The sequence below is a fragment of the Temnothorax longispinosus genome, unplaced genomic scaffold (genome assembly GCF_030848805.1).
Source record: "Temnothorax longispinosus isolate EJ_2023e unplaced genomic scaffold, Tlon_JGU_v1 HiC_scaffold_24, whole genome shotgun sequence".
Lineage (NCBI taxonomy): Eukaryota > Metazoa > Arthropoda > Insecta > Hymenoptera > Formicidae > Temnothorax > Temnothorax longispinosus.
Genome location: NW_027270058.1, coordinates 230152 through 255888, shown reverse-complemented (window position 1 = coordinate 255888; position 25737 = coordinate 230152). Strand labels below are relative to the sequence as shown.

Here is a 25737-nt window from a genome sequence, read left to right as displayed (position 1 = left end):
AACTCGGGGTCCATTCGAGCAGCATGTACCAGCGAGCAAACAACGATCAAATGTCCGTAGCGAGAAGAGCGGCGGCGAGCGAAGCAATATCGAGGCATTGTCGTAGACCTACGCCTATTATTATACAATTATAAAATTATAAAATTATACAATTCACAATTTTATAATAACTTTTTTTTACAATGCACAAGCTTATAATCACTTAATTTTATTCACGATTATACTGCCAGGCAACAGCTCCTTCCCCAGTGAAAAAATCACAAAATTCTTCTCTAATGGCTGTGGCATATCAACTACTGTTATTATTACCACGTACACTAATATCTTGTAATGCCGAATTCTCCATTTCTTGTCTCCAAAGTCCGGGAATTGAACCATTAAGACCATATTGATCGACCATGTTTGGTGGAATGTATTCGTTTCGATTATCACGTTTTCGAAGCCAATTATGAAGACATATGATAGCGTGGACCATGTTTATTGTGTTATCTACAGTAGTTTCGATAGGTTTTTTTTAAATTCTCCACTGACAAACTAATATTCCGAAAGAATTTTCTATTGTTCTTCGAGCACGGCTTATACGGAAGTTAAAAATGTTTCGATTTTAAGACCTCTTTTACCAGGATACGGCCGGAGTAAGTAATCAGTCAATTGGAATGCTTCGTCGCCTACGAGAACGTATGGCAAAGGCATTCCATCAACAGTCAGTGGTTCGGGTTCCGGTAAGTTCATTTTTTTCTCGTTAAACTTCTGGCCCATTAGTGAATCTTTGAAAATTTCACCATCGCTACGTCGACCATAGGCACCAATGTCAATGAATGTGAACAAGTAATTGGCGTCACAGATCCCCAGCAATACGATGCTGTGACTATTTTTATAATTAAAGTATGCAGAACCAGCATTATTAGGACACTGCAGTAAATATTATTATTCAACGATGCAGTTCAATACTCATTCCGATCTATAATATTTGTACACACCTGGATTACGACATGTTTCCCATCAATAGCACCTATGCAATGATTGAAATGCCATTGATTTTCAAACTCTTGAGCAATATTTAACCAATCTATCGTTTTTAATGGATACGGCAATACTTCCTCGCTGAGACAAGTCCAAAGTGCTTTGCAGGTTTCTTGAATGATGTTACTCACTGTAGTGAGACCAACAAAATATTGATAAGAAGTGGAAGTCATACAGTCACCGGTCGCTAAATATCTGGATACAGATCATTAATTTTATTTAAACAATCAAAAGTAACCCGGGAAAAAAAGATTATATATAATTATATATAAATATATATGATTATATATAATGCAATTATATATGAATTTTGTCTCTAAATGTTCATATATAATTATATATAATTATATATGATTATATATAATTATATATGATTATATATAATGATATTATATAATCATATATATTTATATATATTTATATATAATCTTTTTTCCCGGGAATACATTAAAATTGTTTTGAAAAACAAACCTCAATGTCATAGCCAATCGTGCTGCAGCAGGTATAGGCTCTCTTATTGCATTCTGCTTGGAAATAAGAGGGCCAACTAAACACAGCATTTCTTCAAATTGAATTGTTGTCACACGTAAATAATTTTGGAATTTGTCTACATACAATAAAAGTGTAGGAAATAGGGCTTCATAAAATCCATGAATGTGTCGCAGTTGAAAAAATGGATGAACTCAAAAACGCTTTTTTTTGTAAGCTCTCTTTTTCTTCAGTCTCATAATTTCATTGATAATAAGAGCCGCTCCAACTCTTTTTCGCCACGTTTTCTGTTTTCTTGCTTCGTCAATAATTTTCTGACATTGAGTAATGTAGGCTATTCGATAACGACGACTGTATGCGTGGCGAGGTGGACAGGAAAACACAAGTATTTCTAGAAAGCTCTATATAATATATTTGCTCTTTGTACACGTCTGAATGCTACGACACTACGAGCTCTTCTGTGCTCACACAACGACCGCACGTAAGCGTGGCGCCCCGAAGCTCGCGCCACTCGGGAGCTGCCCTCTAGAAGGGCGGGAGCACGTCGCTCGTTCAAAGCCCAGCTTCTCATACTCCCTCCCTTTGTGCGAGCGATCCGTGTTCATCTAATTTTCTTCTTTATCTGTAACATATCAAAAATCAGTTATCAAGTAAAATTGATCTCTAATTCTGTTCAAACTCTACATTCATTATATTGTCTCTTAGATATGCAAATGCTTCTAAAGGTAAAGGTTTTGTCATAATGTCTGCCAAGTTCTCTTTGGTCTCAATCCATTCGACTTTCACCTTCCCTTGATCAACACACTGCTTGATAAAATCTCCATGAGTGTCAGCCATATGTTTTCTGTTTCCAGTTTCTTCTCTCTCTTCTAAGTTTTTCTTTATTTCTTCTAAGTTGTCATCAAACATTTTAAGTTTGTGACTTCCATCCTTCTTAGTGCAGTTTCCTGCTGCTCTATTCACACCAGATTGTTGCAGGCAAGAATGTTCTTCCAACAACATACCTGAGCGACTTGTCTAATGAAATTACTTCTTGACAGGCCTCACTCATTGCCAGATACTCTGCTTGACAGGTAGAGAGTGTAACATATGTCTGTTTATGACTTCTCCATGCTATCACATCTCCAAATAATTTGATTATATATCCTCCAGTGGATGTAGAATCAATGCAATCTCTGAAACTAGCGTCTGTCAGCGACTCTAACTCATCTGTTTTACCTTTAAACATCAATCCTCTATTTGCAGTTCCTCTAAGATATCTGAAGACTCTTTTTACATCTTGCCAGTCTTCTTCCGTGGGCTCTAATTGTCTTCTTGCTAAATAGTTTACTGCAAAGGCTGTATCAGGTCGTGTAGCATTTGCCAGATACATTAAGCTTCCTATAGCTTCTCTATAAGGTACTCTTTTAGTTTCTTCTCTAATACTCTTTTCTTCTAATTTTCTGTTTTTATTGCTCACTTTTCTGGTGACCATAGGAGTGTTCTGAGGCTTGCATTCATTCATATGAAACTTTTCTAATATGCTCTCAGTATATCGCGTCTGATGAATATACATACAACTTTCTTCTTTGTTTCGCTCTATTGTTATTCCCAGAAAGTTCTTTGGTTCCCCAAGATCCTTCGTCTCAAATGTTTTACTCAACTTCTTTTTGATTTCTTCTAATTTCTTCTGATCATTACTTGCAACCAACATATCATCTACATAAAGTAATATGATCACTATTTTGCCTTCCTTCCTCCACGTGAACAGGCATGGCTCATGTAGGTTGTTCTCTAATCCAAGTTTCTTAGCCTCTTCTGAAAATCTCTTATTCTATCTTTTCGGACTTATCTTCAATCCGTATAAAGCTCTATTCAATCTACACACCTTAGTCTTCTTGGTGTTTTCATCCAGTTCTACTCCCTCTGGAATTTCCATATATATTTCATCTTTTTCTTCTAGAACTCCATTTAAAAACGCAGTCTTAACATCTAGCTGACTAGCGTATAAGTTATATTTATTTATTATTGCTAATATAGATCTAACCAGTGACAATCTTGAAACCGGTGCATATGTCTCTTTTAGATCATACACATTTTTGTCTTTACATCCTCTTATCACCAGTCTCGCTTTATATCTGGTTGATCCATCTGCTTCTAATTTCCTCTTAAATACCCATCTTGAATCTATTATATTAGGTCGTCTTCCATCTAATTTCTCTAATGGTCTATCGACAAGTTCCCACACTTGATTAGCATACATAGATTCAAGTTCCTCTTTGACTGCAATTTTCCAATTCTCTCTTTCGTTACTTGATATAGCTTCTTCATAAGTAACAGGCTCTCTATTTAACGATGCCATAAGGCATTGATGTAATTCATCTTCATTCTCTATATTCCGTTGAATATTTTTCACATTAATATAATTAGCAAAGCTAACATCTTCTATTTTTCTCCGTACATCAGTGTCTCCATTATCTTCTAGTTTTCTTTTAGTTTTACTTCTAGTCATTGGAGCTTCACTTTCCTTTCGTGCGTCCTTCTGCTTCTGTTCGTCTAGTTGTGTTGTTTGTTTTCTCGGTCTACCTCTTTTCCTTTTCTCAGGAATCTCTAGTTTTTGTTCTCCCTTTTCCTCATCCTCTACAAATTCTTTCATCCAATTTTTATCTAAGTCTTTTTCTTCTTCTATTTGACTGTTTTGATATACATTTTTATATGTTATCTTTTCATTAAATCTAATGTGTCGGGACTCTATAAATTTTCTTGTGCTTGGATGCCAGAGTATATATCCAGTGTCAGTATATCCTACCAACACACCTCTAATAGCTCTCTTGTCAAATTTCGACGTAGGCTTTGGTACTCTTGCATATCCAATGCATCCAAATCTCTTTATTTGCTCGAAATGACAACTTGTTTCTGATGAGAACTTCTTCAAGGGGATCTCATACTCTATAGTCTTATGTGGAGATCTGTTGTACGCATGCACAGCAGCGTCAACTGCCAACTCCCACATACTCTTTGGTAATCCCGAGTCGAACATATATGTTCTTATTTTCTCTTGCATCGTTCTGTTGAACCTTTCTGCAACTCCATTATGTTCCGGAGTGTACGGTGGTGCATATATGGCTTCTATATTTTCTCTTTTTAACACTTCTTTAAAAGCACCTCCCGTAAATTCTTTGCCTTGATCTGACTTCACATAGCATAGCTTTTCTTCTTTTCCTAGTAGATTTCTGGCGAATATTAGGTATTTCTCTAGAGCCTCTCCCGATTCATCTTTCGTCTTCAAGGAGTAAGCTTTCGCTAATCTAGAATAATCGTCTATAAAGGTTATTATAAACCTCTTTCGTCCTGGATAAGATGTAGGTTTTATTGGACCCATGATATCCGTATGTATCACTTGTAGTGGTCTTTGTGCTCTATTTCTGTTTTCTTTAAACGGCAATTTTGCCATCTTTGCCATTATACAGACTTCACACTCTAATATGGAGTTATCAAACTTAACTGTCTCTAATCTCTTTTCTACTTTTTGTAGCTGTCTTAAATAGTTTAACGACGCATGACCTAATCTAACATGCCATAACATCGCCTTATTTATTTTCTCTAATTTCTTTACTTTTTCAATTACTGAGCTTTCACACATTTCTTCTATATTCTCTAATGTTTGTATATCTTCTAACTTAATGACTTGATCGAGTTCAGCATTATTGTGTTCTATATTTTCGTTCACATTTGTGAGCTCTCCTTCATTCTCCCTCCCAATCGCAGAGCCAACATTGTCTCTTTCGTCTAATTCTCCCTCCGAAATTGATAATTCACTGGTCTGAATGTTTGCTTGCGATTGTTCAGGAGACTCACAATGTGGAACAATTTCTGCTCTACATCTATACACAGCACATTCTACACTTTCATTGTCCTCTATATTATTGTTTTTAACCTCAAATTGCATAATCCAATTTGGTTTCTTATAAATTCCTTCAAAAACAATTTTATTTGTTAGTTTATTGTGAACTCTAAACACTTTATCATCTAAATAAATACTGAACCCTGCATCAGCCAGCTTTCTTAGTGATAGTAAATTTTCGGATACTTCCTTCGTTGCAATTACATTTGTTAATTTAATTACTTTCTTTTCTTTCTCATTTGTTAACAACAAAAGATCTCTTTTACTATCTATTGAAATGTCTGCAAGCTCATTCTTATTCGCGCATTTAATAACTCTATTATTACATTTTTCAAAGTTTGACAAAATTATATTCTTATTCACAATGTGATCTGTTGCACCCGAATCTACAATAAAATTGACTAATTCTTTTGAACTATCTCTATCTTCTATCACTTTAGCCATGCATAATTTACCTTCTTTTGGTTTTCCTTCAATTGCTGTTTGCAATGGTATAGTTTTCTTGGCTGGTTGTATTTTGGTCACTTTCCCTTTATTATCTACTCTTTTTGTTCCTCTTTGTGCAAATCTACCCTTTTTCTTTATATTTTTATTAACGGTTTTATTTGTATACCTTTTTCCTCTAAATCTGTTCGCCTGGGCCCCGGCATTAGGACAGCTATCACCCTTGTGTCCTCTAATTCCCTGGCAGTAATAACAGAACCAGGCCTCTGATCCCGCTAGTGGGCAGTCCTTCGCCATGTGACCCAATTTGTTGCATCGGTAGCACTTTATTTCTTTGTGCTCTTCTGCGGTAGCCCTCTGCACTCTAACTTCTGGTTTCTCTAGTTTCTCTCTAACTTCACTCTTAGTCTCTGCCTCTAACTGCATCATGAAAGATTTTATTTCATCTACATTCATTTCTTTAAGATTTGTTTGTCTTCTAATTAAATCTACATTCCTCAGTTCCGGCACATTAATTGACACAGCTTGATACAATGCAGATCTCATTTCTTGTTCTGTGAGAGGTACCGCATCTTCACATGATTCATATTCTCTAATTATTGAATCAAAGCGTTCGCAAAAATCACTTACTTTTTCGTCTTTTCTCATTTTAATTTGATAGAGTCTAGTTCGTACCGATGCATGAGTAACGTTTACTTCACTCTTTTTATAACCTCTTAATTTCTTCAAAATTTCTTTTGGATCTTTCTCATGTAAAATCCTTTTATGATAATTTTCATCTAAATGATTGATTATTATATCTCTAACTAGACTTTTTTTCTTAGCAACTTTTAATTCGGAAAGATTTTCTGGACTTTCAATGTTTGAATCTATTACATCTAATAAATCGTTATTCATTAATTCGGATTTTAAATAATCCATCCAAAGATCAAAGTCGGACAAGTTTTTGCGTCAGCTTATATTCTCTTCTAATATGCAACCTTTGACTGTTTAATTCTACCTCTAAAGCACTCTTAATTGTCTCTAAACTTCTATTTTTCTCGACTGAACAGACTGTTTCATCTAACTTTTTCTTTTTAGGCTCTACTTCTGATTCTTTAACCGTTTGTATACCGTTTTCTACTTTACTTTGCGTATTCTGTTTATTTACCTCTAAACGTCTAATCTTTAGTTTCTCTTTCTCTAAATTTACGTGGGCGACTTCTACCATATTTTCCATCATGGAGGTTGCTTGGGTCATAACTTTATCCAACATCTTTAATACCGAGTCCATTTTCTCAACCATCTTTTCTTGTTTCTCGTAAAGCATCTTTGTCCCTATAGGTAGTACAGGACGATTTTCTGCCCATTCTCTATTCACATCTATGTTTTCTATTATCTTTGGTTTGCCGCGTTTCGGGATTGCACCCTTTGCTTCAGTCTCCTTCTTGTTCTCTTTTTCTTCTAAACAAAATTTTTAAATTACTCTATCTCTGAATACATAAGTATATTATCCTTCTTGATTGTTTTATTTAAAAAAAAATACTCTCTTACCTTCATCTTTACTTATTGTTTTATCACTACCTCTCTCTCTCTCTACCACTGTGACCACGCTGCTGTCACTATCGTAGTCAACCAATGAATCTTGGTTTTCTTCCTTATCCATCGGAAGATTTTTCGTCTCTTCTTCCATCTAAATCGGGATTCAAATATCAATTGAACATTAGCATTCCTCTTTTGACAAGATAAACCAACATTCATATTGACCGATAATAATTTACAATTTCTATCACTAGATCTCTTTCAGCGATAAAAATTTAATGCTTATGAGGCTATATAGAACGCACTGCAATTCACAATAACCCCAAAGCGAGAAAACCACGCGCCTCTGCAGGGCTATCCGCACGCGCCCACCACTGTCCGTTGCGATCTCCAGCACTGCTGAAAAGATCTATGGGAGCTCGGGTTGATCACGCACGCGCACGGGGCCTATACAAATTTACGCGGCCTCCCTGTACAGTAATCAAGCTACACCGCACAGCTAGTCATGCTCAATTACCGACCCGATACATGTCGATTTTGAAAATTAATTCCATACACATGCCTGTATATGTATATATATATATATAATATATATATATATATGTGTGTTATGGCGTCGCATCGATGCTATGTTTTTCCAATCGATCATGCGTCAGCGCGTGCCCGGCAACGCGTCCCTCGCGCCAAAATAATGACTCACTTTTCACGATCGGACTTTCGCGCGCCAAAAAAAATGACTCTCGCTGTTCACGATCGGACTTGCACAGGCACATCGCTTTTCCCGCCAGCTTGTTACCAAGCGGCATATATCTATCTCTTTCTATCTCACACATCTATCTCTTTCTATCTCACACATCTATCTCTTTATATCTCACACATCTATCTCTTTATACATCTATCTCTAATTCTTTTATTGTCACTGTTGCCTCTATTTCTATCTCTCAAGAAGAAGGCAAAAACATCTATCTCCTTCTAACAGCATTTATCGAACGAACGTTCTTATTTGCTGAGAATTCTCTCGTTTTGCTCGTCAGCAACGAGGAATATTATTTACTTACCCTCTAATCTTCTAAATTCTCCTATTCTTCTAAATGCTTTTCGTCTTCTCGATGCCCTTCGCCGGCGTCTTACACACTTCGCATTACACGTTTGACTTTAAATGTTTTCGTGCTTCGTTCTTCACGCAGGGGAATCGTGCCCTGGGCCCATAACCTGTAGGCTATTCGATAACGACGACTGTATGCGTGGCGAGGTGGACAGGAAAACACAAGTATTTCTAGAAAGCTCTATATAATATATTTGCTCTTTGTACACGTCTGAATGCTACGACACTACGAGCTCTTCTGTGCTCACACAACGACCGCACGTAAGCGTGGCGCCCCGAAGCTCGCGCCACTCGGGAGCTGCCCTCTAGAAGGGCGGGAGCACGTCGCTCGTTCAAAGCCCAGCTTCTCATAAGTAATCCATGCTTGATATTTATATACACTGGACATTATATGTGTATAATGTCACAAATCACTCACTGTACTCAAAATTACTCAATTAAAAGCAATTTTTAATTGCAGAATAAAAAATTATTTATGCGCGCTTATTAAAGAGCAAGTAAATAAAACGATCACGATAAAATTTGAATAACCTCGTTGATAGCCACAATGCTTCGAGAAAACGCTCGTTGATGCCAAATTGACGCTCAAACAAACGTTGACGCTCGCATATTTGATGCTATTTCGCCTTCTACCGATGAAGTTGGTCACGTGACCAGTTTTGACGCCCAAATCAAGCGTCGAGCGTCAGCATGAAAAGGCCCCTTATTACATTATAGTAATAACTTAACCTATTGATACACAAACTGTCAAAACAAGTGATGATAACAACATTTAAGGAGGTTCGATGGCTTCATCGGAGGGAGTAGTGGGACGCGGGGGTTCTGGAAACAGCGCACTAGCGTTTGAAGTAGTGGGAATGAAGGGGATTGCTCTGATTGGTCGCCGCGTGTATAATGCGTGCTGCTGTTCACGTCGTTCACGACCATGACAGTCTATGCAGACGAAAAATCAAGCAATTTATGCTTTAATAATTAATTTTTCTACGAAATGTGCGGTAACCTTCCCCTTTCTTTCGCTCATTTATTTGTAAATTATTAAGTTACATGTGCAAATTTTTTTTTCTTTATCATTTGCACTTTTTCTTGCACTTATTTCATTCTGAAGGTATATGCAATATGTCATTTCCCATAAAAACCATAAGAACCTATGTTAAAATGCAGCCAGTTTCATGCAATTTTAATATGTTGTTCTGGAATGCAAAATAGAATTATGTGAATTTTTTGGGAATTTTTCACCGTCCTGTTTTAAAATAAATCTACTCCTAAAATTGTACTTTTTAGGTTTTTGGAGTAGATTTTTTTCAAAACGGGACGGTGAAAAATTCCCAAAAAATTCACATAATTCTATTTTGCATTGCAGAACAACATATTAAAATTTCATGAAATTCTCTGCATTTTGTTGTAGCCATCGAACCACCTTAACAACATTTCTGCAGATTGCAGAAATGTTTCCAAATATTGACAAGGAAGTTATCAAATCAATATATGATGCCAATCACGGCAAGAAAGACATTACAATTAATTCGTTGCTTCAGATGTGCGAATAAGTCCTAATTTTCTACGCAACTAGAATGCCATACGTAACTTTATCGTATCCTTCGTTAATGAACTTTTTTTTCCTTTGAAATGTAAGATAATGTACGAAATTTTAATTTGTAATACTTTCATACGTAATAATATGTATATATTAAGGTCGAACATTCTTTGAATATGTGAAATGATGAAATATTTCTCTTCTGAAGAAACATATTATATTTTGAATTGAATATAACATTGAATTATTCTTACAATTAGTAAATTTTGTTACGTATATGTTATTGTTATTTCAGAGTTTATATTATTTTTTTCTCTCCTCATATTTCCATATACATGAGTATTTATTTATTCAATTGCATTATATATTACATGATTTACTGGTCTCTGTATGTAATTTAAATACATATTGCGCGTTCTACAAAATTGTAAAAAGATATACGCTTGATTAATAGTTGCAAACATAAATTGTAATAAATATCAAATATACATAATTTGTACAATTATTCATATCGAAGAAATAGAATAAGCCGAAAGTGTCAGGGAATTTCAAAAATTTTATACATAAACAGCGAAACGACTGTAGCTACAGAAATAATTAACAGTGAACGTGTATTTTTTACTGTTGAGTTGCAGGGCATAGAGTTAGTTGTTTTTAGATTTACAGGCACACACTTCGATATTATATCCTTCAGTCACAATTTTTGGCAGTTATAGCATTTCATGCATTTCTTCTATCTACTGTATCAATTATGTGAATACCCACTGATATATAACACATCTATTTATTAAGGCGCGCAAGCAGATAAATATTCTTTTTCGTAGATAAACTAGATCTTAAATAGCTTTAAGTATTATAAGTAATTTGTTTGTTAGTAATTTCTTTTTCTTATGCCCTTATAGAAATTTAATACTGTAAGTGATTTTTTGGCTAGTAATTAATCACTTAAAAACACTATTAAAAGCACTGTTAATAGTGCTTTTAATAGTGCTTTTAAATGATTAATCATTACTAGCCAAAAAATCACTTACAGTATTAAATTTCTATAAGGGTGAGATTGCACCTCGTTAAAACTCATCGTGCCTCGCTAACGCCTCTCGACGACGACGAAGATGTCGTATTTCTCCAAAATCTCGTTCTTCGTCAGCTTGTGATCCGCATCGGTGTCCGCTTCGTAAATCAAGTGCCTCGACTCCGCCTCGGCGTGATCAAATTCCGCGGGAATAATCCACGTTTTTACCTGTTTTAAATTGAAACAGATCAGTTTAATTGTTTTTATATTACCACTAATAAATGTACTACTGTAATGTAATGAGATCTTACCATTATTTACGGGTATTTCTTCCTGTGCTTCTTGCGGATGTTTCATTAAAATTTTCATGAGCAGGAATATTCCTTGATTCATCATCTTTTTCAGATGTATTTACTGGTATCAGACGATCACCAAAAATAGTTGGAACTGCTGTAGATTTCAAGCGGCGTTTACCTCTCCGTGTTTTTTCCCACATCTCATCTGAGAAATGAATCTGAAAAAAATATTGAGCAATTTAATTAGAAAAATAAGAAATAACAATAAAATATAGATTATTTTTGTGTATTAAAACTTTGTTATTTTTGTTAATTCTATTTTGTCCTTAAAAATAATAAGTAATAGTTAATAGTAAAAATGATAAGTAGTAATTAATACTTATAGTGATCTTTTTAAAAAATGCAAAGAACATTAACTTTTAAATAAGCAAAATTTATTTTAAAACTTTTTCTTATCATTAATATCCATTTCTACCAATGCAGATTAACTTTGACTTTGGCTTAACTTACCTTTTATCTTTCTCTAATTTTAAAAACTAGAAAAAGATTAAACCGTGATTAAAATTAATCTATATTGGTAAAAATGGACATAAGTCAAATAAATATATTATGTTTGTACCATACTTACTGAACACAATGTCGAACTCACTCCAGGAACCCAGTCTGCACGGTTAACATTAGCGATCCACAGTTTTCTTCTTTTCTCTTCATGTGGGAATCTACACATTTGGAAGCCTTTGCTCGATGAGTTCGTACAATAATCCGCACTGCAATCCGTCATATTTTTTTTTCTGTAAATAAAACATACGTATTTATAAATAATTGTATAGGTTATGTAATATGTTAATAAACTACATGCAAATTATGACTGTAGTTGTTTTTTTTTTCTTTACATTTTTTCAGCATAGCGTAAAATAACATGGGTCAACGCGGCATCAACGCATAATATAAGAAACGTATCAGTTACGGCGTTATATGCTTACCTAATAGATGCCTTGGGTCGAGACACAGTCGAGATCAATACTTTCACGCATTCACACTCACTTTAGAGTCACGTAAAAATCGGTAAAAATAGTCGTAGAAATGAGGATCAGCGGCGAAGAAAAGCACGAAATCATGCATTCTCTCATGTATTACCGCCATAACTGATCGCAGTCCAGTGGTCCAGTCTGCCCAGTCTGTATGGCTGTCTCTCTTAATGCTAAGACTCCATAGACGCGGAAACGCCGTGCGGCAGAGTGCGTTGACCAATCACAAATTTTGATTTTGCCGCAGGCGACTTGCGGCAGCCTTCTGATTGGTCAACGCACTTTACCGCACGGCGTTTCTGCGTCTATGGAGCCTTAGCATAACTCGCTCGCTCTTTCTCTCTCTGTTTCCGGTTTTGAGACAAATGGCCGCCGACCAATAGAAAACGATACCCGCTTAGTCCGATCCCTCTCTGGAGGATCCCTATTCGGAAGTTTGCTTGGGTCTCCTCTCCTGCCGTAAACTTTTCGCCACGAAAAGACGAGTGTTCTCGTCTTCTCGTACCCTATACTCGTACCTTACACGTGCTACTTCTTCACTTGCTTCACTATTCTTCCACTAGCTGCCGAGCTGCACTCGTGTCTGTGGTATATTTTGCTGGTCGACGAAGATATCTTTATATTTTAATCAAGGAGAATTCTATATATAAATATAGAAATTAAAACAAGGTATATATTTATTTTTTAATTAAGTTATACTATAAGAAAGGGTCATATCAGGTGTATGCATAAGTTTTTTCCGGTTTTTTGTTAAAAAAAATAACACGTACAAGGGAAATTAATTTTTCGTCACCCGTCACAATTCGATACAAAAATGATTTCCTTTCGTGGCGTTGAAGCAGCATTTCACAAGTGACTTTGCGATTTTCCATTTGACGTTCATTCAAATCGTGTGGGACCCATTTACCGATTTTATTGATCTTCCCCATTGCTCGTAAACGTCTGCTGATTGTTTCTTGTGACACATGTAATGCTTCTGCTAATTGCTGTTGAGTTTGAGTTGGGTCAACATCCAATAACTCCTGCAATTGCTCGTCTTCGCATTTTTGTGGTCTACCAGAGCGCTCACTGTCTTTCAAATTGAAATTACCACTTTAAAATTGTCGAAACCATGTCTCACGTGTTCTAATCGATAGAACGTGTTCACCATATGTATCTACCAGCAAACGATGACTTTCAACAGCCTTTTTTTTTGTATTAAATAAGAAAAGCAATGCGTGCCGCAAATGTTCTTTTTCAGGCACAAAACTCGACATGATCACTAAACGATAAAACAAACACGCTAGTTTTTGGCGGACTCAACTTGTGTGTGTTTGTGTGTGTAAATGTTAGACGAACAAAATGACGTATATTTCAAATTAATGCGCTGCGTACTTTTCGCTGGCGCCATTTCTTAGTAAACCGGAAACTACTTATGCATACACCTGATATATCGAATGGGTATTTCGCATTTTATCATTTATAATTCCTAAGTACAGTGTGTTTGTCGTAAATCGCATTATATTTTTGCGTTGTGTGTGAATTAAACATTAAACTATTAGAATTGGAACAGTAGATATTAACCCTATTGAGTCACACTGGGTAAAATACACCCCAGCGTTTTTTCGACTTCGAAAACGACCCAGTAAACCAATGGAAATGGGCCTTGTGCCGCCATCTACAGGTAGTTGGGACCTTCAAGTAGCGATCCCCGTCGGTGGTTAATTTTTCGGCCCATTAGTTCTCTCTCGGCATTTTTTCCGCAAAAAATCGCACCTTTATACCTCAAAATTAATATACTTTTTGGAACGGCCGCATAAACTGCAATAATTAGTGAAAAGTGCGTCATCTGAGGATGAAAAAACCGTTTGAAAAATTAAAATATCTTGAAAATTGAAAAAGTTACATTAGTTTTTGTGAAAAGTCACTTTTCCGACTTTTTTCAACAATTTTTTTACATATATTAAATTAATTTTTTGCAAATCAAACCTATACAGTCTTTTTAAGGAAGACTTAAACTACAACAGGATATTTTTTTTAAGGTCACCTACAATCTTTTATACACGTGCAAACACGCTGGGGGTGTATTTCACCCAGTGTGACCGGTACGGGATTCTCGGGAAGTGTGACTCAATAGGGTTAATCGGATTTTAATTTTAAGATTTTTTAACCTGCAGCCAATAAAATAATTGCGTTATACAACATTTTACTTAAAATAATTTTAAGTTAACGCATGGCTAGCACGTGTGTTACAATTTTTCGTACTAATTCGCACGTGATCTAATAAATTATTGCTAGCAATGCATCACATACAGTACGCAAAATTTATAATAATTTAATTACTATATCCATATGAGTTTGCACGAAAAATTGCAAAAAATCACAAAAAATAAATTAATATCAAAACCACGGCTATGTGCAAAAAACTATAAAAGTTTTTAAATAATTTTAAAGAAATATTTAAACTTGACCAATCAAATTGGCTGAAATTAGCATGCTAGTTAGATCACCGAGATATAAATTTAATGTATATGTTACAGTTAAAACCCGAAATCCGTCAAAACCCGAATTTACTGGTAGATTCTAGTTTTAACTAAGCCAGCTTGGCAATTCGCGTTCTAACTGAAATAATTTAGTCAAAACTATAATTGACCGAGTGCTTTAGTATATTCGCGTTTTAACTGAAAAAATTTAGTTAAAACTAGAATTAACCGACTGCTTTAGTAAATTCGCGGTCTAACATGTTTCTCTTACTGTCAAAACGCGAAATCCCGTAATCGGCAATGCTACACATCCATGTGTTACGCCCAAACACCGAAATCGCTCGTGAGCGAAAAAAACATCCACAACGCGATGTGTCGATTTGAGAAACGTCCACGACGCGTTCTGCATTAACTTGCATGTACATACTTTAAGTTATAAAGCGAGGTCCACACTGCCTACCGGCGGAGGTGGGTGCGGGAGGGGGGCCGAAAGCCCCCCTTGCACCGCCCCGCGCGCGCGCGTGCGTGCGTGCGTGCGTGCGTGTGCGTGCGTGTGTGTGTGTGTGTGTGTGTGTGTGTGTGTGTGTGTGTGTGTGTGTGTGTGACGCGCTTTAAAAGTATTTAAGTGTGCACGTCAACGTCGTCAACTAACCCATGTAAGTTAGTGACGCGCTTTATGCCCGATCTACAATAGCTGTAGTAAGCTGTAGCAGAGAGAAATAGTCCGGGAGCCAGCTGCCATTTTAAGTGAATCATTTTAAAAAATCTGAGATTTTCGGCTAGTGTTCAATTCGGTCTGCTAATAAACGAAGTGAACGTCAGCTTCCATGGTAGCGGTGGGTGTTGCCGCGGCAGCCACCCACACACGTATAATTATAATAAAAATAAACCGACATAAAGAAAGCTGAGACTTTGTTTGTACGTTTATTATGATCTAAATAAACGGAAAATAATAGTCAGCTGACTTCATGGTGGGGGGTTGTACGTCAGCTTCTCGCCCAAACATGCGAAAAATATGCGCTGAGTAAACTTATACTAAGAAAGCTGAAATTTGGGGAAGTTATAGTCGACTTTAACAGTTTCACGAAAATAATTGTCCGCTGAGCTTTTCGCGGTGGAAAAGTGCTCAGCTGACGACTGAAAGATACGGGGCGCGGGCGCGTGGCATTCTTTACTGCATCAGCTGAGCACTTTTCCACTGCGAAAACCTCAGCGGACAATTATTTTCGTGTAACTGTTACAGATAACTATAAGTTTACAAAGTTTTAGCATTCTTGGTTTCAGATAACTTGATTTTTATTAATAAAACAATGCGTATATGCGCGCGGGCGCGTTGCGCCTATCTCACGGCATCAGCTGCTTCTCTCTCACGCTAAATTATGCTATTGATTATATTCAAATATGTAATTATATTTAACGCATTTATTGACAAAAATAATTTTTAATTTACGTTTTTTTTTTTAAATACGTATGAGGTATGACATTTACTCTTCAGTCTTCCTCATCATCGCCCTCAAACTCTTGCTCGCTTTCATGGTCGCTGTAATCCATATCGATCATCGGCGTCCGATCCTCATCATCTGTAAGCAAATATAATAAATAATATATTATTACATAAAAAAGTTTTTTAATTTAATTTTATAATTTTAATACATATATAATATAATAATATAATAACGCAAGAGCAAAATTTTGAAATTAATTAGAATATTATTTATAAAAAGTGTTCACGTTATAATAAAAAATTGTTTTAATTGTTTCTAAACTGTAATTTTAAATTAAAAACAAAACTAATCTAAAAATTACACTTGAATAAAGAAATAGTGAAGTATAATTCTGACCTGCAGTACTTTCTTTTTCTTCCTCGATGGTAATATCGCCAAGAGAAGGGGGTAGCTGATCGCCGTCGAACCATTTGAATAAAAATTTGTTGTCCTCTTCTCTCCAGCCGTAATCAGTCAATTTACAAACTTCTTCGTATGCTGCAGAACGTACATTTCGAGTTCTATGCCATTCTGTCTTTTCTTTTTCTTTAATTTTCTTTGATGTACGTGAATTCTCATATGTGTTTCTACAAAAATTATGGTAAAACATCAACTTATTCTGTGACTGCAAATCGTGTAATTTATCAATAAGTGCTATGTCGTCTAAATCTAACGCAAGTTGCCCTATGCGTATTAAAGATTTTTCATTTTCTACACGATGTAATGGTTGTTCCCGACCTTGGTGTTTTTTGCGATTTTTTTTTGCAAAAAATACAGACAGGTTGTTTAGGTACGTTCTCACTTACGGAATCCTTGTTTTTGTCAACATTGGCATCCGCGCTTCCAGCAGCACCTACGTCGTCACAATCCTCACTTTTACTAACATCATCGCCTGGAGCATGATACTCGCTTCGAACGTTATCCTCGCCTTGATCGATGCCCTCGCCTTTGTCAGAAACCATGCCTTGAACTGCATCCTTGCTTTCGGCAGAAAACTCGCCTCGATCCACATCCTCACCTTGAACAGCAACCTCCTTTTGAATAGCACTGTCGTTTTGACTAAAAAATAATTACAGTTATACACGATATGAAAATCATCACGTTTGAATAGTAGCTACGTTCGAAAGTTACTTCGTTTTCAAGGGCACTGAAAATACTTACTCTCTTTCTGAAGATGAGGATGCTTGCTTATTTGGATCGTATCCTCTCTGCTTCGGCGGCAAAGCTGTGAAGCGGGCGTAGCAGTTACTGTGGTATTTCTGATAATTATCAACTTTTGCAGGCAATACAACGTCCGCCGAATGCAAACGATGTTCCTGCCGAATCTTTAATACAGTTAAACACTTGCTCCGTATCTTCATCGAAACACTTTAATTTGCCACTTTTTTTTGTGGCAAAATACACAGAAACTCAGAACATTGGACATTTTCGTTGTACATGTACTCTACTCAAGTATAACGGACACACTGGCTTGGCTACAATTGTATTCGATCATAAAACTCCGGTGTTTATGAGCGTGTAGCCGAGACGAGGAAATACATCTCTGTATCCATAAATATTTACTTCTGGCATTTGCATGTAAAATGTTTATTATTTATAATATTATATATACGTATTTACTGTTTATATTGTCATGTAGACATATTTAAGGGTGTAATTGAGCGACAGAGATAAGCAGCTGAGTGCGATAGGCGCAACGCGCCCGCGCGCATATACGCACCGTTTTATTAATAAAAATCAAGTTATTTGAAACTAAGAAAGCTAAAACTTTGTAAACTTATAGTTATCTGTAACAGTTACACGAAAATAATTGTCCGCTGAGGTTTTCTCAGTGGAAAAGTGCTCAGCTGATGCAGTAAAGAATGCCACGCGCCCGCGCCCCGTATCTTTCAGTCGTCAGCTGAGCACTTTTCCACCGCGAAAAGCTCAGCGGACAATTATTTTCGTGAAACTGTTAAAGTCGACTATAACTTCCCCAAATTTCAGCTTTCTTAGTATAAGTTTACTCAGCGCATATTTTTCGCATGTTTGGGCGAGAAGCTGACGTACAACCCCCCACCATGAAGTCAGCTGACTATTATTTTCCGTTTATTTAGATCATAATAAACGTACAAACAAATTCTCAGCTTTCTTTATGTCGGTTTATTTTTATTATAATTATACGTGTGTGGGTGGCTGCCGCGGCAACACCCACCGCAAATGCGCAAGCTGACGGTCACTTCGTTTACTAGCAATACTAAATGAACCATACAGCAAAATCTTAGGTTTTTTAATTTTGGTCATAAAAAATGGCAGCTGGCTCCCGGACTAAAACCTGAGAGCGGCCATCCGGCTTCGGGGGATGTCTGTCCTAATCTGCCCTCTGAGAAAGTGGACGTCAACTACGGCGTTACGCTCGGTAACGATCAAAGAGGACTCGGATAACGATACATGGGTTTGTATCCATGCTATGGTTCGTGTCCGAACTACTCAGATGGACGGGATATGCTGGTCGTGCAAGCCTTTCCTCTGTCCGTGTACGCTAGGCTCTCGGCAAGCTTCGAGCGGGGAGAGAAGGGCAGACATACGATCTGCTGTCTCTCTTGAGCTGTGACGTTGCCGCTTTGCACGGGCCGGCTTGCCGGCTATACCACGATGCCACGCATTTCGAGTATCGCGGCGCGTCTCGTGTCTCGCCGAGTGCCGAGTCTCGAGTTGACAAATCGACGATACGCTATACCCGCTATATACGTTACATTTGCTTGTATACAAATTTTAATTTTTATATTTATAATTAAATAAATAAATATATATATATATATACATATGTATATATATTTGAAATTTATAAATATATAAAGATTGCAAATATAATTAATTAAATAAATATTTATAAACATAAAAATTAAAATTCGTAAATGTAATGTATAGAAATCACCGTTCTATGCTTTTCTATCTAAAAAAGTCTTACATTAAAAACCTTTACTTTGCATAATAAATTTTAAATTTAATATTTAAATGTATATAAAATATATATTTTTCAGGAATGTTTTATAGAGAAACGAAGAAAGTAAATAACGTTAAACTTTGCATGTTTTCTTCACTTTATTTTAAAAATTTATTTTTATTTTTTAAGTAACAAAAATGCTCTTTTTTCTGTTATATCCTGGTCACTATAAATGACAGACGATGTAAATAATTCTAGCTGTTTTAGGTATCTGAAACGCAAAAAGCTAAAATTTTCTTATTCTGCAGGAGAAGTGTGGCTATCGTCTAAACTAGAACTAAATCAATATTTCCATTCTGAGCGGCTTTTTTATTTAAAATATTAACTTTTTTCAAAATTTTATTAGTATTTTATTTAAAAAAAATGTTTATTCTAGTTCAGACGATAGCCCATATCACTTATTCTGAATAAGAAAATTTTTGGTTTTTACGTTTCTGATACCTAGAACAGCTAGAATCATTTACTTCGTCTCTCATAAATACGTCTTTTAGTGATCAAGATATAATATAAAAGTAACAAAAAAGAAGAATATTTTTCTTACTTAAAAAATAAAAATAAATTTTTAAAATAAAGATTAAAAAAACATGCAAAGTTTAACGTTATACGCTATCTTCGTTCCCCTATAAAAAATTCCTGAAAAATACCTATTTTTAAAGACCTTCTTCGGCTCCAGTCATACTCAACTTGTATTCATGCTTAAAAAGAAAAATTTATTTTACTAAAGTTAATTTACTAAATATTACATATAACAACTAAAAAATAAGAAGTTAACTTCAAATCGCGTACTTTACACAAGTATTTCTCGAAAACGAGTACCGCAAGGGTATTGAAACTTATCGCATATTATTAATTTCTATTTTTATATATAAAGCATCATATACTAGTCTTTCAAAAACATTTAGAAAAAACTTTTTTCACAATTTATTAAAATGTCTGTTTCACAATACCTCGGAATAGGAATTCCGTGTTAAAAGTTAAAACTTTGAAGCTCAATATTTCGATTTTTAATACCGCAAAAGGTACTAAAATTTATACTACACATAAAGCACACCTATAAATTAATGTATATTCACAGTTTCAAGAAAATCTAGAGAAAATCGATTTTCCGGAGAACGTCCTTAAGATCTTTCAAACCAGAATACGCTCTTGTAATTTATTATTTGTCATTAACATATTTTATTATTAATCACATACATATAAGTGTGAGAAAGCATATGGTACAAAATAATTTCAATATTCAAATTATTGTAATAATAAAGAAATCAACTATTTACATTTTCTTCTGTGTGTGTATGTGTGATGTTATTGACAATAGTTTCTTTGCACGTTTACATTTCTTTTGCAGATTTTTTACACGCTTAATTTTCACAAGTGTGATGTCAAATACAGACAAGATTTTTGTTTATCTGCTACAAGCGTTATTTTGAATGTAAGATTTTAATAATCAAATGTTTTTAATAATCAAACATTTTCAAACTGCAAGCGAGGGACAAGCAATATCATCTACAGCATGTATCCTTAAAATACTACGATCTTTTCTAGCAGCACTAGCCACTAACGTATAATTTGTCCGCCGACATTACTAATTTCTTCTGCAGCAACACATAAAATGTTGGACAGTTTTCTCGAATGGTTATAATAACGTCTGTATGTCCTTGCATTATTAATTCGTTAAGGTATTGCTCACATTCTCATTCTATTAACAAAATTTTGAAAAAAGTTATAATATTTTTAATAATATTTTTAATAAAATTTAAAACTATTAATTTAGAAATTACATTTTCTGACCAAAAGCGTTGGTCGAAATTAATAATGTCTCGATGATTGATCCGAAAAAGTGCTGTGTGAATCCGACAAAGCGAGTTGGCTCACGGTTTTTTCAATGTTCATATCGGTAAAGACGTTATATATTGCCAGTTACTGTCGATTTAAGCTGCTTTAACTGTTATTCTATTCACTGGCGAAATAAATTTATTATTCTGATTTTTAATAATATAAGAGAAATAAGACCGTTTTCTGTGTGACCGTTATACAATCAATCAATATTAAATAAGCCGTGTACGATCCGAGCTTGGATCTTAATAGCCTAATAATATTTTTTATGTATAATTACACGTATATTTTTTCCAATCTTAATAAATTGCGCGCTGACTAACTTGTCAGACTTACAACACAGCTCCTGTTGGAGTAGTAAATTCTTTACTATTATTTAAATCGATTTAATTAGAGGGGTGTGAGGGGATTTTATTAATCCAATAGGAGCTGTGTTGTAAGTCTGGCAAGTTAATCGGCGCGTATTATAGTTGATTAAAGTTGGAAAAATATGTAAATATAGTATATAAAAAATATTATTAGGCTACTATAAAATCTAAGCTCAGATCGTAAATGGTTTATTTAATATTGATTAATAATATTTTTGATAAAAAAGCCGCCTAGAACCTAGAATGGAAATATTGGTTTAGTTTTAGTTCAGACTATAGCCACATATACTTCTTCTGAATAAGAAATTTTAGCTTTTTGCGTTTCAGATATTAGAACAGCTAGAATTATTTACACCGTCTGTCATTTATGGTGACCAGGATATAACAGAAAAGAAGAGCATTTTTGTTACTTAAAAAATAAAAATAATTTTAAAATAAGGTGAAGAGAACATGCAAAGTTTAACGTTATTCACTTTCTTCGTTTCCCTATAAAAAGTTCCTGAAAAATATATATTTTAAAGATCTTTTAAATCAGAATACCTCCGTTAATAATTCTTTACATTCTCTTCCTGACAGAAGAGATTTTACCACTTCTCAATATAAATATAAATTTATCTTGTTATGGTTTTATTCGATTATTCCGGCGTTTTTATATTTGTGATTTAATTAGATTATTGTTTACTTTGTTTATATTATTAGATAATTGTTTAATGTTTTAGTCTAGACTAATGTTTTTTTTAATGTTTTAGTATGTAAACTTGAACATTAATTATCATGTTTTTTTATATTTATCTTCTTCTATCGTAGTAATCCGTTCCGAAGAAGACTAAGTACAGTCGAAACGTTAAGCATGTGTATTGTTTATTTAAGAAATTGTTTTTATTTTAATTCAATATCTCTCTGTTGTTGCTCGTGGCCGCTTATAAACATTAATAGCTAATATAAATTTAATAAGAGTAAAAAGAACATTATGAACTACTTTTTTTCTCGATATAGTTAATATGTAATTATTGTTATGCATTTCAATATTAAATTTAAATACTATTATGCTAAAGTAAAGGTTTTTAATGTAAGACTTTTTTTGATATAAGAGCAAATTTGCCAGAACGGGGATTTCTATACATTACATTTACGAATTTTAGTTTTTATGTTTATAAATATTTTTTTAATTAATTATAATTGCAATCTTTATATTTATAAATTTCAAATATATATATATATATATATATATACATATATACATATGTTTAATATATTTAATTTTAATATAAATATAAATAAAATACACTTGATTTTTAGTGAACGCTGCAGTAAATTTTGAGAAAGAACAAGATATAAAACTGAAAGATAAAGAAAATCAAGCTTTGGAACATGACAAGAAAAAAACGGAACAGGATTTAAAAAATATTAAAATAATAGCTATTTATATGTAGTTGAAAATAAACATTTATTTTTATAAATAAATAGAGTATTCTTAAAAGATAGTTCGTATCAAGCAGTAGAGAAAGAAACTGCTGAGAAAAAAGTAGCGCAGAAAGAAGCTGCGGAGAAAGAAGTAGCGGAGAAAGAAGCAGCGGAGAATAAATAGAGACAAGTAAAAAGCGCAAAGAAAATAATAATGATAAAGAAAAGAAAAAATTTTTCAGACTTTTTAAATTTTTATTTTAATTATAAGTTTATAAAAATAGAGCCCGCTCTGCGTCCTCTCGCTCTCCAACCCCCTCTAGGTCCTCTCGCTCTCCAACCCCCTCTGCGTCCTCTGGCTCTCCAATTTTGATTCAAACCACCTCTGCGTCCTCTTCCTCCCCAAATTTCATCCCAATCTCCTCCTCATCCTTCTCTTCCCCAAATTTCTGCCCAATCTCCTCCGCGTCCTCTTCCTCGTCCATTCCGTACCCAAATTCCTCTACGTCCTCTTCCTCTCGCTCCCCAACCACCTCTGTGTACCCTTCTTCCCTCTTCCCAACTTCCTCTGCTTCCTAATATTGATAAGGTTAAGAAATGTTGATTTAGTATTCTCTTAAATTATTCATTTAAAAAAAAAAATGCAATAATAGAAAGAGGAACTCAAATAATTAAATCATCTTTTTAATTATTTAAGTTTTTTTTATTATTTTGACTGTATATGTTTATATATATATTTATATATATTTATATCTTTTTTATATTTATATGTATATGTATATGTATATGTATATGTATATGTATATGTATATGTATATGTATAACTATATATTCATGTTTTTAAATAGCAAATTTCTTTACCGGAATCATCTGTATCTTTTTTCTTTTCCTTTTGGTTTTCCAATCTTTCTCGGTCCCTCTCTCTCCGTTTTCTTTCCAGAACTCTTCTTTCTCGATCTCTTTTCTCACGTTCTCTTTCTTGTTTTCTTTTTTCTCTTTCCTCTTCTGCCTCTATACTTCGTTCTCGATCTTCACTTTTCTCTTCCTCTTCCACTCTTTCTCGCTCTCTCTCTCTCCGTTCTCTTTCACGATCTTTATTCATTCGATCTCTTCTATTCCGAACTCTTCTCTCCTGTTCTCTTCTCTCACGTTCTTTTTTCTGATCTTTGAATTTTAATTAAAAATAATCAAATTTTTAACTTTACATCAAACTTATTAACTTGTTATTATTTTTTAAATTCTTTTTTATTTCTACTATTTTTTTTAAATAAAAAATTTTTACCGTAATCTTCTGTATCTGTATCTGTATCTTCCATACTTTCTCGGTTCTTCTCTCTCCGTTTTTCATTCAGATCTCTTCTCTCCTGTTCTCTTTTCTGTTTTCTTTTTCGTTCTCTTTCCCTTATTAATTGGACAAAACTGTGAAATATTAAGTCTTGCATATTAAAATATATTAACAAAAATTATTTGAAAATTAGAAAAATGTAAAATAAAAAATAAGCTTTCAAAAAAATCGAAAAAGTGTGCTCCTAATATGAGATATCCTTGGAATTTGCTAATAAAGTGCAAAATACATCAATTAAATACATCAAAATACATTTCTTTAAAGTTTTGGAAAGACAAATGTAATGGAAAAGCATATTTACAACAATCGTAAACCCAATATTGTACCTAATCTTCCCCCTTCACCCTTTCCTCTCAAATCAAGGTCAGCACAGTCTTATAAATTTGTATAAATCTTCAAATTAATATAGTATTTTCCCTTCTTTTATTACAATATACAATAAGTTTCATACTCTAGCAACCCAGGAGTACCCTGAGTATCTCATGATACAAACACCACAATTGAATAAATATCCTAATATATTACCGATCATCGTCAAATTCAATACAATCCTCCTTGAATGATATTCTATTGATTAAATAACTAACCTTTCCTTTCTCCTTTTTTCCTTTTCCGCCTCCCTACTCCGTCGTTCTATACTTTCCTCTTCCTCTACCACACTTTCTTGGTTCCTTTCTCTTCGTACCCTTTCGCGAACTCCTTTTTCCAAATCTCTTCTCGCCCGTTTTCTATTCTCACGTTCTTTTTCCATAATTTTTTAAATTGTTTCGATGGCTGTTAAATTGTTTCGATGGCTGTGATTGACACAATATTCGAGTAATATCGATAGATTGTTTTGTTTATACTCGCTCGGTCTGATGTTCGCAGAATATACCAATATTGCTATCGGTGATTGCAATTGGTGATTGTAATGTTTAATATATATTGACTATATATGGTCTTATATGATTATATATATTTACATATATATAACATCATTATATACGTTTATATATATTTACATATATATAACATCATTATATATGTTTATATATGATTATATACCTTCCTTGAATGATACTCTATCGATTAAAAAAAAAACAGCCCGATATCTCAATATTTGAGGAAGTTAAAGCAACCACGGACATTTCTAAAAAAATTAAAATTTTTTTTTAAAAGAACCTTTTTACCGATCATCGCCAAATTCAATACCAACCTTCCTTGTAATGTTTAATATATATTGACTATATATGGTCTTATATGATTATATATATTTACATATATATAACATTATTATATATGTTTATATATGATTATATATGATTATATTTATTTTCTCAATATTTACGGAAGTTAGAACAACCACGGACATTTCTAAAAAAATTAAAAATTTTTTTTTTTTTAAATTCCTTTACTGATCATCGTCAAATTCAATACAATCCTCCTTGAATGATATTCTATTGATTAAATAACTAACCTTTCCTTTCTCCTTTTTTCCTTTTCCGCCTCCCTACTCCGTCGTTCTATACTTTCCTCTTCCT

At 34.2% G+C, this 25737-nt stretch overlaps 1 protein-coding gene, 1 long non-coding RNA gene and 1 pseudogene across 2 annotated transcripts; all 3 read right to left on the bottom strand.

Moving 5' to 3' along the window:
- Positions 1 to 289: 289 nt before the first annotated feature.
- Positions 290 to 3205, bottom strand: LOC139824025 (uncharacterized; annotated as a pseudogene).
- Positions 3206 to 3325: 120 nt separating this feature from the next.
- LOC139824024 (uncharacterized) lies at positions 3326 to 8804 on the bottom strand. Its single transcript, XM_071796511.1, is given in 3 exon segments — positions 3326 to 6778; positions 6780 to 7282; positions 7373 to 8804. Coding segments are annotated over 3 exon segments (4095 nt in total). The 5' UTR covers positions 7512 to 8804.
- Positions 8805 to 11126: 2322 nt separating this feature from the next.
- Positions 11127 to 12094, bottom strand: LOC139824012 (uncharacterized). Its single transcript, XR_011734973.1, has 3 exons — positions 11936 to 12094; positions 11323 to 11525; positions 11127 to 11239 (listed from the first exon to the last, which is right to left on the bottom strand). It is a non-coding gene; the product is annotated as an uncharacterized lncRNA (long non-coding RNA).
- Positions 12095 to 25737: the final 13643 nt, after the last annotated feature.